This window comes from Phoca vitulina, unplaced genomic scaffold, assembly GCF_004348235.1.
Source record: "Phoca vitulina isolate PV1807 unplaced genomic scaffold, GSC_HSeal_1.0 scaffold56, whole genome shotgun sequence".
In the NCBI taxonomy this organism is placed as follows: domain Eukaryota; kingdom Metazoa; phylum Chordata; class Mammalia; order Carnivora; family Phocidae; genus Phoca; species Phoca vitulina.
The window spans coordinates 2135250-2150610 of NW_022589759.1; the positions used below are offsets into that span (position 1 = coordinate 2135250).

Here is a 15361-nt window from a genome sequence, read left to right on the forward strand (position 1 = left end):
TCGGTCCCGACAGGAACACCGAGAGGCACACAGCCTCCGGCTCCCCGGACAGGCGCGGCCTGGGTCCTTTCGGAGCCTGCGGGGCAACGGAAGGCAGGCCAGGGCTCGGGCCGCGACGGGGCCCTCCGACGGCCCCAGCCCCAGGGCGCTCGGGAACGACGCGCGTCTCTAAGAGTCACGACGTGAGCCCACATGCCGGGCGCGCAGCTAAGTCCGAACTTGAGAAAAAGCAACGAGCGGCTTCAGGGCGCCGCGCGGGCTTCCCTCAGCCGGCCGCGGGGCGGAGACACCGCTGCGGCGCCCGCGACTGCCGGCCAGGAAGCGATCCCCGCGCGGACGGCTCCGCCCCAAGCCCTCCCTGTGACCCACCCACCCCGAGGCCCCACGCCGCCAGAGGCCAATCAGACGCCAGATGAGGGCATATGCCTAGAAGGCAGCGCATGATTGGCTAAACTCGGGCATGGCAGCGGCGCGCCGGGGCCATCGGGCCGGAAGGGCGGGGCCTGGGGCGGCAAGCGGGCGGAAGGGGTGGGGCCCGCGAATGGGCGGGCCCTGCGTGCGCGTGCGTACGCGTGCGCGCGCGCGCGGGCTGGCCTCGGGGAGGAGCCACACGCGTGAGGGCCGGGCCTGCTGTCGTCACCCGCCTCACGATGGTCACCACCACCACCACCACCGCGACCCTGTCGGAGCCGCGGCGGGCACTTCCGGGGGCCCTCGGGTGTCCGTTGGGTCTGTCAGCACGCACTCCCCCGAGCGCGTCGCGGCAGGCAAGTGCGTCCCTGAGCCCCGCTCGCCGGGCCGCGGACGCCGCACCCGGGGCGGCCCCAGCCCCGTCCCTGGGGGCCGGGCCCCGGTCGCTCCGGCCCAGCGGTGGCTGGGGCACGTAGGCAGGGCAGAGGGCACGCCTACGCTGACGTAAGCACCGGAGGGCCATTTAGTGTTTCCCGACCTGAGAACGTCAGGGGAGGGTCTCCAGGCTCGGGTCCCCACGCTGGGCACTGTGGCCAGGGACCCTCCGTCCGTCCGTCCGTCAGCTGCGCTCCCCTGGAGCCGGCGCCTCTGGAGGCTGACAGCCTCGACACTGAGGGACCTGCTCTTGCCCTAAATTTTGGCAGGAAGCCCCAGAATGAGTCTCGCTGGGCTGACCCGCGAGCCGCTCTGCTGAGAGCCGGGCGTCAGCTTCGCGGCTGCGGCCGGGGGGTCGGGCCCGTCTGAAGGGCCCCCGTCCTTGGCAGCAGCGTGCCACCGCCCCTTGGCCAGCATGAGCTGGGCGAGCGCAGCGCAGGGACCTGCCGGGCAGCCGTGACGAGGCCGCTTACGGTGGGAGGGAAGCACGGCCGCGCTGTCCGGTCTAGGTTCCCGCGTCCCACGGCACTGAGCCACATCGCCGCCAGGGGGCTCGCTCTGCTTTGTGTTCCCTTAGGCCCCCGGGGCCTGCGTGTGGCCTCCTAGCGACTCGTTCCCGGGGCGGGGCCGGCGCTGGGGAGGAGTAGCGTGGTGGCCCCAGAGGCAGTTCCATTTACCCTACAGTTTCACGGTCTTCGCCTCCAGTGTTCCCAGTCAGCTCGGGGGGGCCCTGGGGGGTGTGGTTGGCAGGTTCTCACCGGGTTGGAGCCTTCCTGTCGTTCCCTGAAGGGCCCAGCACGAGGTCAGCTGGAGGGTGGGTGAAGCCAGTAGGTTTGGGAAAGCAGACTTTGCGACAGCCCGGCATTCAGGAGCACGCGTCCCCCTGCTGCTGTCGTCAGCCCCTGCGCCCTCGTAGTCTCAGAAGGATGCCCCCTCCCTCCCTGGGGTTTAGTGGCGGGAGTCGGGAGCCGGTTCCAAGAAAGCTGGCCCAGGTCCTCACCCAGCAGTGCCGCCCCCCAATTTACACAAAGCTCAGAACTTTCTAAGCCTTCCTGTTCTTGTTTTCTAGGAAGAGCACATTTCAAACCTTTGGGAGAGAAGTGTGCCTCATAGATCATTCGGTAAGGAAAGCAAGCGCTCAGCAACTTTGCTCCAGCTCCGATACGCCCGTGGGTTTGGGAGAGTGGACACAGTGGGTGGGTGCGCAGCATCTCATGAGGATGTGTCAGACACGGAGTCCGTGGTTCCAGGGCCCATCAGCTGGCCCCCAGTATCTGTGTAGGGCCACCCACTGCCTCCCCCAGCCCTGGCTCCTGAAGACGCTTCCAGACAGGGACTCAGGCGGCCTGGGAGAACAGTAGTGCCCCCTAAGGTCCCTGCTCTGGGCGTCAGCTTCTTCACCTGACCCTGGAGAGGATGACTTCCCCTCTCCTTCCTGAGTGTGGGCGTGGTGAGGATCGCGGGATGGATGTGGAAGCCTTTGTGAATGTAAAGCACCGATGGCAGATTGACACCCAAGGAGAGCAACCCTCTCCCCACCGCAGGCGGTTGTACTCCCCCAGACTTGCCCATGGTAGCGCGGCAGGAAGCGGCTGGGAGTCCTAGCAGCTGGTCTGCAGGCTCCGCTGGTCCCCCTCTAACTGACTCTGGAGTGAGCCATGGTCGCCTGCCTCTTGCTGAGCTGCAGGAGGAGCTGGGGCCCCTGTTCCCTGCCCCTGGACGCCCGGCCTCCACCCTGGCTCTCTCCAAGCATTCATTGACTATTCCGGAGAGTTCCTTGGCTCACATTGCAAACACAGCAGCATGTTTAATTCTGTCTTTTCTGGCTCTTGCTCAGATGTGTCCCGTCCCCAGCACTGTTCATCGAGAGCCCATCTGCTGTGAGTGCCAGGCCAAATTCGGGGGCTGCCTGCCGGTGCCCAGGGTCAAGGCGGCGTTGCCTTACTGGGTTCCTTTGTCCTTGAGACCCCGAAAGCAGGTAGGTGACTTGGACCAGGGCTGCTTCGTCTAGTCCAGGGTTAACTTCAGGGGACCAGTCACCCCTCAAAATCAAAGGTGTTATATGTGTGATTTCTTACAATTTCTGGGAGACAGTTTTTGTGTGTGTTTTTTTTAAATCCAGTTTTTTTTTTTTTTTTTTCAAAAACCAGCTCTATGGAGTTAAGACTGGCATGTGGTAACTGCACATATGTGAAGTGTATAGTTTGCTAAGTCTTGACATAGATATCCGTCTGAGAAACCACCACTGCTGCTGAGCTGACGTGCATACACACAGCCCTGAAAGGTTTCCTTGTGCCCCTTTGTGACGCCCCCAGCCTGCCCCGCCCTGCCATCCCCAGGCAACCACTGATCTGTTTCTGTCACCCCAGATCAGCTTGCATTTTCTCAGATTTTATATAAATGGAATCATATAGTAGGTCCTCTTTGGCCTCGTTCACTCAGCATAATTATTTCCGAGCTTCCTCCATGTGGTTGCTGAGTGGTGCTGGGTAATGTCCATCATATGACTGGACCACAGTGCAGCCTTTCGTCTAGTGAAGGACATTTGCACCGTCTCCACGAGTTTTGTCTATTACAAATAAAGCTGCTGTGGATGTTTGTGTACAAGTCTTTGTATGAACATACCTTCGTTTCTCTTGGGCAAATGGCTAGGAGTGGATTTGTTGGATCCTGGGGTAAGTGTATGTCTGACTTTTTAAGAAACTGTCAACTGTTTTCCAAAGTGGTTGTATCATTTTACATTCCCACCAGCAGCGTATAAAGTTCCAGTTCCCCCATATCCTCAGTAACACGTGGTTTGGTCAGTCTTTTAAATTTTAGCCATCTTAATAGGTGTGCGTCTTGCTGTGGCTTTAGTTTGTATTTCCATAGTAACTGGTGATGCTGAGTGTCTCCTCCATATGCTGTTGCCATCTGCATGTCTTACTTGATATGTGTTCAGATATTTTGCCCATTTAGAAACATTGGGTTGTTTGCTTTTTTTTTTTTTTTAAATTATGGAGTTTTGAGAGTTCTTTATATATTCTGGATATAATATGCGATATTCAATTTGTAAACATTTCTGCATGTTTTTGACTTGTTCTTTTATTCTCTTATCAGTATTTTTCACAGAGCATAAGTTTTAAATTTTGATGGAGTCCAGTTTACCAATTTGACCTTTTCTGGATCTTGCTTAGGTGTGCTCCTCCCCCCAGCACAGTGGTAGGACATGCTTTCTAAGTATTCCTAAAAAAGCTTAAGCCAAGGTCAGAAAGGTTTCTCCTTTATTTTCTTCTGGAATTGTTATAGTTTACAGTTTGTGTTTAGGTCTGTGATCCATTTTAAGTTAATTTTTGTGTATAGCTTGAAGTATGGGTTGAAGTTCCTTTGCTTTCGTCGTGGGTGTCCAGTTGTTCTAATGCCACCTGTCATAGAGCCCATGCTTTCTCCCCTGGCTGGCCTTTGCACCTTTGCCAGAAACGAGCTGTGCACGTAGCTGTGGGTCTGTTTCTGGACTCCGTTCCTTCTGCTGCTCTCGTCTGCATGCCGCCACGCTGTCTCCATTACCGTGACTTTATAAGGAGCTGTGTGTCCTCCAATGCCGGTTCTCTTTCTTTAAGTTGGTCACTCTAGTTTCCTTGCATTTCCATGTGAGTTTTAGGATCCATCTGCCAGTTTCTACAGAAATGTCCTGCTGGGAGTTTGGTTGGTCTTTTTTGTGTAAATTAGTGTAAAGAGAATGATCATCTTAATAACACTGACTCTTCTGACCCGAGAACGTGGTGACCTCTCTATCCGTGTAGGCCTTTTGTGTTTCTCAGGGGTCGCTTGCAGTCAGCAGTGCACGGGTCTGACATACCTTCTGTCACATTGATCCGTGAGTTTTTCATAGCTTTGATGACATCATTTTAAAAATTCAGTTTATGATTGTTCATTGCTAGTATTTAGAAATACCACTGATTTTTGTATTTTGATCTTGCATTCTACAATAATGGTTACCTCCTTTATTCTCGTAGCTCTTTTTGTAGATTCCATCAGATTTTCTATGTAGATGATCATGTCATCTGCAGAGAGACATGATTTCATTCCTTCTTTTACAGTTTGGATGCCTTTTATTTTTCTTGCCTGATACCCTGGCTAGAACTTCCAGTACACTGTTGAGTGGAGTGGGGAGACAAGACGTCCTTGTCTTCTTCCTCATCTTAGAGGGACAGCATTCAGGTTTTCACCATGAAGTAGGATATTAGCCGTTGGTTTAGATGCCCTGCATCAGGCTGAGGGAGTTCTGGCTATTCCTAGTTTGCTGAGAGGTTTTATCCAAAATGAACATTGGATTTTTTCTGTCTATTGAGATTATCACTTTTTTTCGTTTGTTAATATGATGGATTGCATTGGTGGATTTTCAAAAGTTAAACCATTTCCTAGGAGAAACCCCCTTTAATCATGATGCATTCTCCTTCATATATTTGATTAGAAGTTTTGCATGTTTATTCATGAGGGATATTGATCTGCATTGTCCTTGTTTGCCTTTGTATTTGGGTAATGCTGGTCTGGTACAATGAGTTGAGAAGTATTCTCTCATTTTCAGTTTTTTGAAGACTTTGTGTAGAATTGGTATTATTTCTTCCTTTAATGTTTGGTAGGATTTACCACTGAAGCCATGTGGGACAGAGCTTCCTTTGTGGGAAGGTTTTTAACTACAAGTTTAATTTTTCCGTAGATACAGAGTTATTTAGGTTATCTGCTTCTTATTTAGCAAGCTTTAAGGAATTTGCCCATTACATCATTGTCAAATTTATTGGCATTGATGTTATTCATAATATTTTCTAATTACTCTTTTAATATCAGTAGAATTTGTAGTGAGGCCATCTCTCTCATTTCTTGTTTTTTAGTAGACTTTGAAAGGGGTCACTGGCTTCAAGATGTCTGAGTCATGTTCTAGGCAGTGATGACGGCCTTAGTCCCTCCTGTTGGTCACTGTATCATTTGAAAGTTGGGCAGGGTAGATATTATTGTACCCCTCTAAAAGATGGGCAGACTGAGGTCCAGAGTGGGGCAGGCTTTTCTAAGGTTCCACAGTCAGTTCATAGCACACGAGGGATTAGAATCCAGAATTCTCCCCACTGAGTTGTGCTGCTGGGCGTCAGGGAGGAGGTGGCCCTAAGCAGGATGGAAGGAATACAAAGGCCAAGGTGCCTAGCCTGTCTCATGTTTTCCGGCGGGTCTCCCTGCCTCTGTCCTCTCTAGCTCTGGCTGTCCATGTTCTGATCGGCAGCCCCATGAGCTTTTAAAACTGTGGATCTGGTCCTATCACTCCTCTGTAGCTCCCAACTTCGGAGTGTGGAACAAAGTCCCGGACACAGTTCCTGGGGTCCTTCCTGATCTTGCCCCCGCCTGGCTCCAGCCTCCTTTCCACTTGCCCCTCAGGCTTCTGTTCCAACAGAGGGAAGGTGTTAGGTGCAAGTAACAGGAAACTGACCCACAGTGGGTTCATCCAGTCTTGGTAGAGAGAGGACTCTTCTAGGATTGGCTTTATGGCTGAACAGTGTGTTTAAGGACCAGAGTCTTTTTATCCTTTACGCATAGTGTTGGCGCTGTCATCTTTAGTGTTTTGAGATGGTCGCCATGGGTCTCTTTTTTACACCATGATACACATGGCAGAAAGTGAGCCTTTCTGGGGTCCTCCTTTTCTCAGGGGAGGCGTAGAAGGCTTACCTTCCCATTCTGCTCTCTCATCAGGGATAAAAAAATTCCCAGATGCCCCAGCCGACTTCTCTTTTGTCTTTTTGTCCTCACCTCCAGACTCATTCCTGGCAAAGCCCTGACTGGCTGGTGCTGCTCCCTTGGGACTGGGCACTTTGCCCCTTGAGTAAAGCTGGGTTCTTTTAACAAGGGGGGCTGGGGAATGATTGCTGTGGGGGCAGCCCATAGGGTGTGCCTGGGAAGTTCGTTCTGTCCACATCCTGAGGGCTCTCCAACAGGCACATGCTGCTCTGCTGCCTTCTCCACCTAGCCGGCCCCTGCGGCGCGGCTCAGCGATGCTTCCCAGACAGACTTTCCCGGCCTGGAGTTTCTCCCCACTCCTGCTCCCCCGCATCCTGGCATTTATCCTGTCAGCGGACAGCGCTGCATAGTGAACTGCTGTGGGCAGGACGGGTCTTTGCTCCTAGCGTCGTGCATGCTCAGAGAGTGTGCTCAGCCAGCGCTTGGTGGATGGGGCAGAACCGGCCCGAGTATGCCTGTCCTGTCGGGCAGTGCCATGTTGGCAGGAGGTGGGGGGGGGACGGAGGCTCCTGGGTTCTCCAGAACCCCTTCCATCTCTTCCTTTGGATGACCCTTCCGCCCCTGGGCCCTCCCCTGTGGGGTCCTGTGCTTTGCAGCATGTCGCTCACCTGCTCTGGGCCGCTTCTCCTCTGCCTTGGGAAGTCAGCAGGGTCCACTCACAAGTAGGTTTTGTTGTCTTTTCTAACGTGCGACCCGAGCACATGGCGGGAACTTACGCTGGTTCAGGGGGGATACCCTGCCTGCGCCTCCCCCGAGGCTTCCCTGTGCAGCCCGGAGATGTGCTGTGCGTGTGCTCTTTCACTAGCGACACGTGACGCATTGCCCGACTGCCTGCCTTCAAACTGCAGTCCCTGTCATTGTGAGCGGCTCAGCTGCGTGGGCCGGCCCCACCTGCCCCTGATCTAGGGGCCAGTGTGCAGGCCCAGACGTTTAGAGGCCTGTGTGGCCGCTTTGCCTGGCCAGACCTGGCTGCCGTCACTTCCTCCTTGTTCTGTGCGCCAGACCCCTGCACGGCCTAAGCGAAGTCCAGGGGCGGGCTCCACGCTGCCCCTCTGCCGGAACGAACGGGGGTCCCAGGGCAAAGGGCAGGGCTGTGGGGAGGGTACAGAATGAGACAAGGCCGTGTGGTCCCAACAACTCATGCCCAGGAGTCATAGCACGTAGATTTTCTGTAAAAACTGCACATGGCTGCATACCGGGCCTGCGTGCTACGTTTCCCACTCCACATCATGTTTCTGCATTCATTCACATCAGGACAGGCGGGTCTGCCTTGCACTTTCCAAAGCCTGCCCCATTCCCTGTTGTCCCCGTGTCCCTCCCAGAGAGGCCCTTGGGCTCTTGGGCCACGACAGCTGTGCTGCAGCTACTGTTCTTGTGAGCGTCGTTCTGCAGGTACACACGTGTCCCAGAGTGGAACTGCTGGATCAGACACTGTCCATTTTAGACTCTGACCCGTGTTTTCAGAAAGCTTTGTAGCCAAGAATGCTGAGGCTCAGAGAGGCTAAATGTTGTGCCCAGGGGCCACTCCCGGAGGCCTGCAGCCTCAAGACAGAGCCACGTCTCCTGACTGTAATTCACGTGTCCCACCATGGCAGCCATGTAGACCTCCCACTGCAGAGGTGCAGGCGGCCCCAGGGAATGTCATGAGGGGGAGACTGCTCCCTCAGCTGGGTGGTTGGGGTGGGCCTGTGGGAGGTTACAGAAGAGGAGCTCCCCAGGGCCCTGTCCCAGGGCGAAGGTTTCTGGGGTACAACCCCTTTGGACCTTCTCTTCCCTTCCTCTCTGTTAGATCCAAAAGATGGTCCGGTTTTATATCCCCAAAACCTCCGAGGCATGCCCCTGCCCATGCCACCGCTTTGGGGGCCGCCTCCCGATGCCTAGGGATCAGGCCGTGATGCCCTACTGGGTGCCCCAGGTCCTGAGGCCTCACAAGAAGGTAAGAGGGAGGCTCACGGCAGCGAGGCCCCAGAGGGACCCGGAGATGGGGTGGAGGGTGCTGGGTTCTTTCCCCACAGTGGCCTCCACTGGTGTCTGGGGTCTCCTGGAAGGCACAGTGAGTGCAGTGGAGTGCAGGAGGCGGGTGTGTGCAGGGGAGGGCCAGCTCGGTGTCCTGGGGGGTACTGGGAGGGTGGGCCGCACGGCTCTCTGAAGGGGGTCTCTCATCACTGCCCCCACTTTAATGCCGTCTCTCCTGCCTCCTACTCCTTCCTCCTCTTCTGCACATCCCTCACCTTGCCTCAGCACCCTCTCCAGCTCTCTGGGCATCCTGGCAGGCAGAGGGAGGAGCTGGGAAGGTCCATCGCTCTGAATTTCTGTCCTGGCTTTTCAGCTCTGTCTGGGCGCCTCCAGGGCTCTGGGTTCCAGGGCGGTGACTCCTGGGGTTGCTGGCCAGGTCCAGTCCTCCTCAGCCCCATGGCCCCTTCTCTCCCATGCTTTCTGGGTGTCCTGGGTGGTCAATAGAGGCTTTCTTTCTGCCTTCATCCACTTACCATTTGCTGGTTTTCTCTCATCAAGTAGCAAACTGTCCCCAGAATTAAGACTCAGAGGCCCTTTAAAAGGGGACCATGGCATGCATTCTGAGCTGGCCACAGCCCTTTCCTGGTTTCCGGCCCAATCCCTGGGCCCACCCTTCTGGTAGACACCAGGCTGGGCTGACACATCTGCCCCCATTCTTTTCTTTTAGGTGGTGAAAAGGCAGCAGAGTTGTAAAGGCATCCAAGGTAACCGAGCATACATGTTTCATCCCCTCACTCCCCAAGGAAGGCGGGGTGTCATGGTGGGGATGGGGAGACTTCTCTCATCCCCAGGTATCTGTAAAACAGAGATGGCCACGTGACACACATACCGCATCTTCACCCCCTTTTCTTGCCAGGCGTCGCTAGCCATCTACCATTTTTCCCCAGGGAACCTAGAGAAGCCTTACACTCTACCGGTCTATCTGCCTTGGCTTTCAAGATGAAGCCAATTTGCAGCCTGGAGTTAGATGGTATCTAAAGTGTATTTTCATTTAGACTCTAATCTTCCATAGTTTGTGACATTGTGTGTGTGTGTTCTGGCGTATACATACACACATATGCTTATGATCTAGTAAGTGTATCTACTAGTGATATGGTACCTATGCTTACATTTACATACGCAGGACACACTGTATGTTCGTGACATATTTCAGTATGCACTCATTTTGTGGTACATTTATACATTTGTGTATTTGAGAGCTAGTGTGCACACGTCCACGTGTTTCTGGCAGATGTGGTCCATACCACGGATACGTATGTTCATGATGCGGTATGTATCTGCAACAAAGCGTGTTCGTGGATTTATGTATCTGTGAGCCGGTATATACTTATGCACTCACGTCAGCCCTTGAGGAGGTGGCATCTCCATCCCCACCTTTATTTTCTTTGTCTCTAAAACAAATGGGTTGGATTGCTCTTGAAGACCTTGTCCGGCGCCGATGGCCAGCATGTATGCTTCCTCTGCATTGCACGCGAGCAAAGGAGCGGACATGCTGGGTGGTTCGCATCAGGTCCTCCCCTTGCCCAGCCGTTCCCGTGCTGTGCATGGTGAGCAGCCCTTGCTGGAATCTGTGAAGGAGGGAATGGATGGATGCCAGGCTGGGGCTCGGTTCTTGTGATGGGCGAGCAGTTTGAGCGGCCTGCCCAGAACCCAGGAGCATAGGGCTGGGTGGGAGAGTGCCCAGGAAATGAGTGGCCACCAGCCAGCATGCCCACCTCTTAATGCTGCAAAAATACTATTTTCCCTGATAATAAGAGTTACACAAAAAGAGCAGCACAGATGGACACAGCCTTTGTGGGGGCAGTTTAGAGGCATCTATCAAATTATTTTTTATTGAGATATAATTGACATAGAACATTATATTAGTTTCAGGAGTACGTGTAACGGTTTGATACTTATATTTTTGTGAAATGACCGATACAGTAAGTCTAGTTAACATCTGTCACCTCATATAGTTAACAAACTTTTTTTCTTGTGATGAGAACTTTTAAGAGCGACTCTCTTAGCAACTTTCAAATATACAATACAGTATTATTAACTATGGTCGTGCTGTACGTTAGAGCCCAAGGACTTATTTATTTTATAAGTAGAAGTTTGTACCTTTTGACCACTTCACCCATTTCTCCCATTTGTCAACTTTTGTAATACGCGTCATCTTTACTCCAGCAAGCCCATGTCCGGGTAATGTCTGGTAGACACTCCCACATGCATGCCTGTCTGCAGCAGCAGTGTCCTTGGCAAGGTGTCCGAAGCAGCTGAAATGTCTCCCAGTGGGAGGATGGACATGCGTGAGGGTGTATTTGTAATGTGGCACCTGCCATGTAGAGCACGCAGCCCTTGGGGACAACGGGAGGGGGCCCAGACACGCTGCAGTGAATGTAGAGCACGCAGCCCTTAGGGACGACGGGAGGGGGCCCAGACACGCTGCAGTGAATGTAGAGCACGCAGCCCTTGGGGACGGCGGGAGGGGGCCCAGACGCACTGCAGTGAATGTAGAGCACGCAGCCCTTGGGGACGGCGGGAGGGGGCCCAGACGCACTGCAGTGAATGTAGAGCACGCAGCCCTTGGGGACGACGGGAGGGGGCCCAGACACGCTGCAGTGAATGTAGAGCACGCAGCCCTTGGGGACGGCGGGAGGGGGCCCAGACAGGCCGTGCAGCTGGACCCCATTCCTGTGGCTCTGAAAAACTGAAGCCCCGTGTGGGTGTGGATGCGGGTTGGTGGTGTGTGTCTGGGCTGACCGCACAGGTGACCTGTGGGGGTGGGGAAGACAGGAGCTCAGGAACCCAAAGAGCAAGACTGGGGGCTGTATAATCAACAAAACAGAAAGCAGCATGTTGGCTCCAGTTTGGGGGAGAAGAGCCAGAAATCCCTTTAAGAAAGAAACCATAGTAGGAGGATAAGAACAGTTGGAGAAACTGCTCTTTTAACTGTGTAATCACACATTTATGGGTTATTTTTATTGGTTGTTTTTGGCTTTGAATACTCTGCATCTTTAGGAAAAGCTAAAAGCTCAGCTTATTGTTGAATCCTATGCATCAATTTGATACATTTTCAAAAGCTAGTACTAACTTTTCTCCAGTCCTTGTTTAATAGTGCAGGCAATTTATACAAACAACGAGTCAAGCCTTAACCCATTCAGGCCCGAAGATGTTCCCAGGACAGGACTGAGAGCCCAGGTCTCACTGGTACCAGCTCCCCTTGAACTTTGTATAGAGTGATTTAAAAGTATGATTTAAAAAAAGTGATTTAAAAATATTTCCCTTAGCCTCAAATCCAGATTATTTCCATTTTAAAGAGAAAAATCTGTATTTTTCATCTTGTATTTTCTTTGTAAAGAGGAGGCTCATCTGCTTTTCTTCCCTATGCTTTTGCAGTAGGATTGTTTAATAAAGGAAATATTGTGTTCTATATTAACCATGCTTTTACGCGTTAGTATAATTAGAGTAGTAATGTAGCATATAATATGCCAAATAGAGTATACGTGTGGTATATGTAATATATAAATATAGTGTAATTTGTAGTCGTAGCATGTTCTAATATAAATAAGTGTAATATAAATAAGATGTGATGTCGGAAGGGCCCCATGTTGACCAAAGCAGATCTCAAAAGCTAGCAACTGGAGTCCCATTTGTGGTTGTGGTTTTTTCAGATACTCACATAAATCCCATGTTTCCATCACTAAGTTCTACTCATTATCAACTTCTTGCCAGTCTGGTTTCATCTGAGCTTCACCCACTTGTTCCCCCCCTTGGAAAAAAAACCCAAAAAATTAATGGGAAGCACATCCCAGCTAAATTCTATGTTTTTTCATCCCTAACTAGCTCATCATGTGGCTATAAGGGATAAAGACGCTGGCACGAGCCCCCAGTCAGCCCAGAAATAAGTAGACAGCAGTGTTCTCTTCATCTCCATGGATGTCGGTCAGCGTCCACACTCTCGGGGCCGTGACCAGCCTTGCCGGGACACCTGGCATCCTTGCCCTGGGTTCTGGAGGGTTCTCCCCTCTGTGGTGTGCACATGCGGCACTCTGCCCCCACTCTGCCCCCACTCTGCCCGGGGCCTGACTCGCTTTCTCGCCTAGAACCTCCCCTGGACTTGCGCTCCTGGTACAACCGCTGGCGGATCTGCTGTGACAGGCACCTCCTCCTCAAGTGGCAGCAGCTCCAGGCCCTTCACCAGCATGAGCCACTGGCCCCAGGGAGGGGAGTGAGCCCCCCGGCCCCCCTCCTGCCCTTCAGCCTCCTGACCCTCCTGCAGGCGGTCCTGAGGGTCGTGGTGGCCATTCGGTGAGCAGGCACAGGGCGGGGGCGGTGGGGGCCCTGGGCCCATCTCACTCCCCGGCCTTTTGGGTCAGGGGCTGGGGGTTTAGTTGAATCCAGGATGGGGGAGAAGTTGGCTGTGGCTGAAGAAAGGGTAAGGAATGGCTGCAGCGGGATCACCATGGTGCTGTTCTCACCGTCCAGAGTTAGTTGCTCATACCCTACGTGGGGATCTTACTCCAGCACACACTTAATGGACAAGCAGTCCAGGCACATCAGAGCTGACGGTGGGGCACTGGGCATCTTGGGGCAGCCTGCCTTTCTTCACCTCGTCCCCGTGGCTGCCACTGGTTCCAGTTTGCACACATTTCCGTCACGTCGAGGTTGAAGGTGGCTGTTAGAGGCCGCTTGCCCAGCCACCCCGCTGGGGAGTAAGCACAGCTTCTGGCCTAGGGACCTGCGGCCTCTACCCCTGGCCCGGTCCCAGCCATCGAGGCTCCATTTTGGAAGGCCTTTGCCCCAGCCTCGACCCCACCAGCCTCACTCAGGCCTTGTCACTTAGATCCCCACCTAGGCCCTCCTCCAGGGTGTCCTTCCCAACCCCCCGCCTGGGGACAAGCAGGACTGCTTCCTTTGGTCTCGTACTCAGGCTCTTTGATCACAGCTGTGTGCAAGGACATGCAGATACACAAATGTATGTGGATAGAAGATGTGCAAAACTGTACCAGCAGATCAAATTTATATATATTGATTTGTTTGCTTCTTAATCGTCAGTTTTTCTGTAATTGTAAGAGGAATGTACTAGAAAGTGTCCAGTATCTGAAAATGGTTGTTGGTGTCTTCTGTCCAGTGTCCTCGTTGGTGTTGTTCACAGCAGGGGGTTAGCTCTGTCTTTGTCTCTGGTCCTGGCTGGAAGCAGAAGGCCTGCCCCCTGCTGGTCTGCTCTCCTGGCGTTGGGCACTGGTGTTTCCTCTAACCCTGTGATTACAAACGATGCCACAGGGCGCATCCACATGCGAGTGCCCCTGCGGACCTGCAGCCTCTCTGGGGCATGTGCTCTCAGGCAGGGGGCCGGCGGCTTTGGGTGGTCTGTGAGCGTGAGTAGGCTCGTGAAACTGTGAGATTGTTTCTTCTTTGCTTTGCATGAAGATTCATCTTTTCTTTGTGTGTGTTTGCCGACTTGACCGTCACAGTGAGTTGGACTCCCTGGTGCCCACTCTGGGAAGCGTAAGGAAGCAGCTTGGCTGTAGATGGTACATGAGGTAGATGGTCAGGGTAGGCCAACGGGAAGGTGCTAATGACCGTGGAGGAGGCGTTTGCCTCAGAGCCAGGCTCTTAGGGCCGCGGTACAGGTGCCCCTAGATGTCCAGGAGAACTCTCTCGTCTGCGGGGTGCTCTGTGAGATCCCCCAAACTGTTCGACCAGCTTATCTCAGGAGAAGCTGCCAGCTGCCTGTGGGCTGGCCTGGCAGAGATTTGCTAGAACTGTGAAGGCCTCAGGAGGGGAGGTGAGCTTGAGACTTTCCCAGCAGGGACCCTTGAAGAGTTGTGACAGTCAAACTTGCCTTCTCGATGGGGCCCACTGCAGCCGCATCGGGTCCCTTTCACAGCTGCACAAGGCGGGGACTCTCCTTCCCGCCCCGAGGGGGAGAGTGGGCTCTGGGGGCCGAGTGCCTCATCTGAGGACCCATGGCTGGAAGTGAGCCAGCTACGACACACCCTGGCGTCGCCTCCCTGTACCCTTTCCTGCCTGGGCTCCTCGGGGACTCAGATGGCGTCCTCCTCCACTGTGGGGGTCCCCCCGCCTTCCAACCCAGGGAGGCTCCCTACCAGGTCCTGCCAGGGCAGCATGGGCTCAGCGTGGGGCACAGTTCCAAGTAACTGCATTTCTCTTTGCTTTCCAGCCACTTGTTTTGGGTTTGAAGTTGGAGTCTTCAGCCACTGCCGAGAACATCAACGAAAATGTCAGTCATAATCAAGGTCTTTAACGAAAGCCGTCAAGTCAGGAGGAGTCTGTGATAAGCCACCATTTTCTCAGGTCCTATAACTCACACCGGGGTCGGGTCTAAGTTCTTTCTCATCAGGCAGTGCTCCGTTGTGGTGCTGCTGCCGTGGATGCGGGTGAGACTCTGGCGAATGCGGCCAATAAATGTTATTTATGAAACTCCCGAGTGGCCCCTGATTGAATGGTGACACTGGTTACGCTTTGTGGAGGGGGCGTGTTCTCCAGCCCGGCGTCCCTGAGGGAGGGGGGCCGCCTCGGTGCCTCTCTTCCCTCTGCCCGGGACAGCGGGCCCACCGGTGACTGGCTGGAGGTGCTGTGGGCACCTGTGTCAGGCGGCTCGCACTTCAGTGAGTTGCATAAAATTAGGGGAGTTGAGGTTTTTTAAACTGAGATGTCATTCACATCATAAAATTCACCTTTTTACAGCATATGATTCAGTGGATTTTGGTGTATTTACATGGTTGTGCAG

At 53.6% G+C, this 15361-nt stretch overlaps 1 protein-coding gene across 1 annotated transcript; it reads left to right on the forward strand.

Moving 5' to 3' along the window:
- The first annotated feature begins 792 nt into the window (after positions 1-792).
- Positions 793-15055, forward strand: CUNH16orf95 (chromosome unknown C16orf95 homolog). The gene is made up of 7 exons (XM_032389831.1): positions 793-915; positions 1916-1967; positions 2684-2824; positions 8399-8545; positions 9293-9329; positions 12711-12915; positions 14792-15055. The coding sequence occupies exons 3-7, from the start codon at positions 2684-2686 to the stop codon at positions 14808-14810; spliced, it is 549 nt and encodes a 182-aa protein (XP_032245722.1). The 5' UTR covers positions 793-915; positions 1916-1967; the 3' UTR covers positions 14811-15055.
- Positions 15056-15361: the final 306 nt, after the last annotated feature.

Excerpts from the sequence above, each read along its gene's own strand:
- CUNH16orf95 (XM_032389831.1), top strand. The coding sequence starts at position 2,684 with ATGTGTCCCGTCCCCAGCACTGTTCATCGAGAGCCCATCTGCTGTGAG. Across the intron at positions 2,825-8,398 it reads CCTTGAGACCCCGAAAGCAG|ATCCAAAAGATGGTCCGGTT; the intron begins GTAGGTGACTTG and ends CCTCTCTGTTAG. Across the intron at positions 8,546-9,292 it reads TCCTGAGGCCTCACAAGAAG|GTGGTGAAAAGGCAGCAGAG; the intron begins GTAAGAGGGAGG and ends CTTTTCTTTTAG.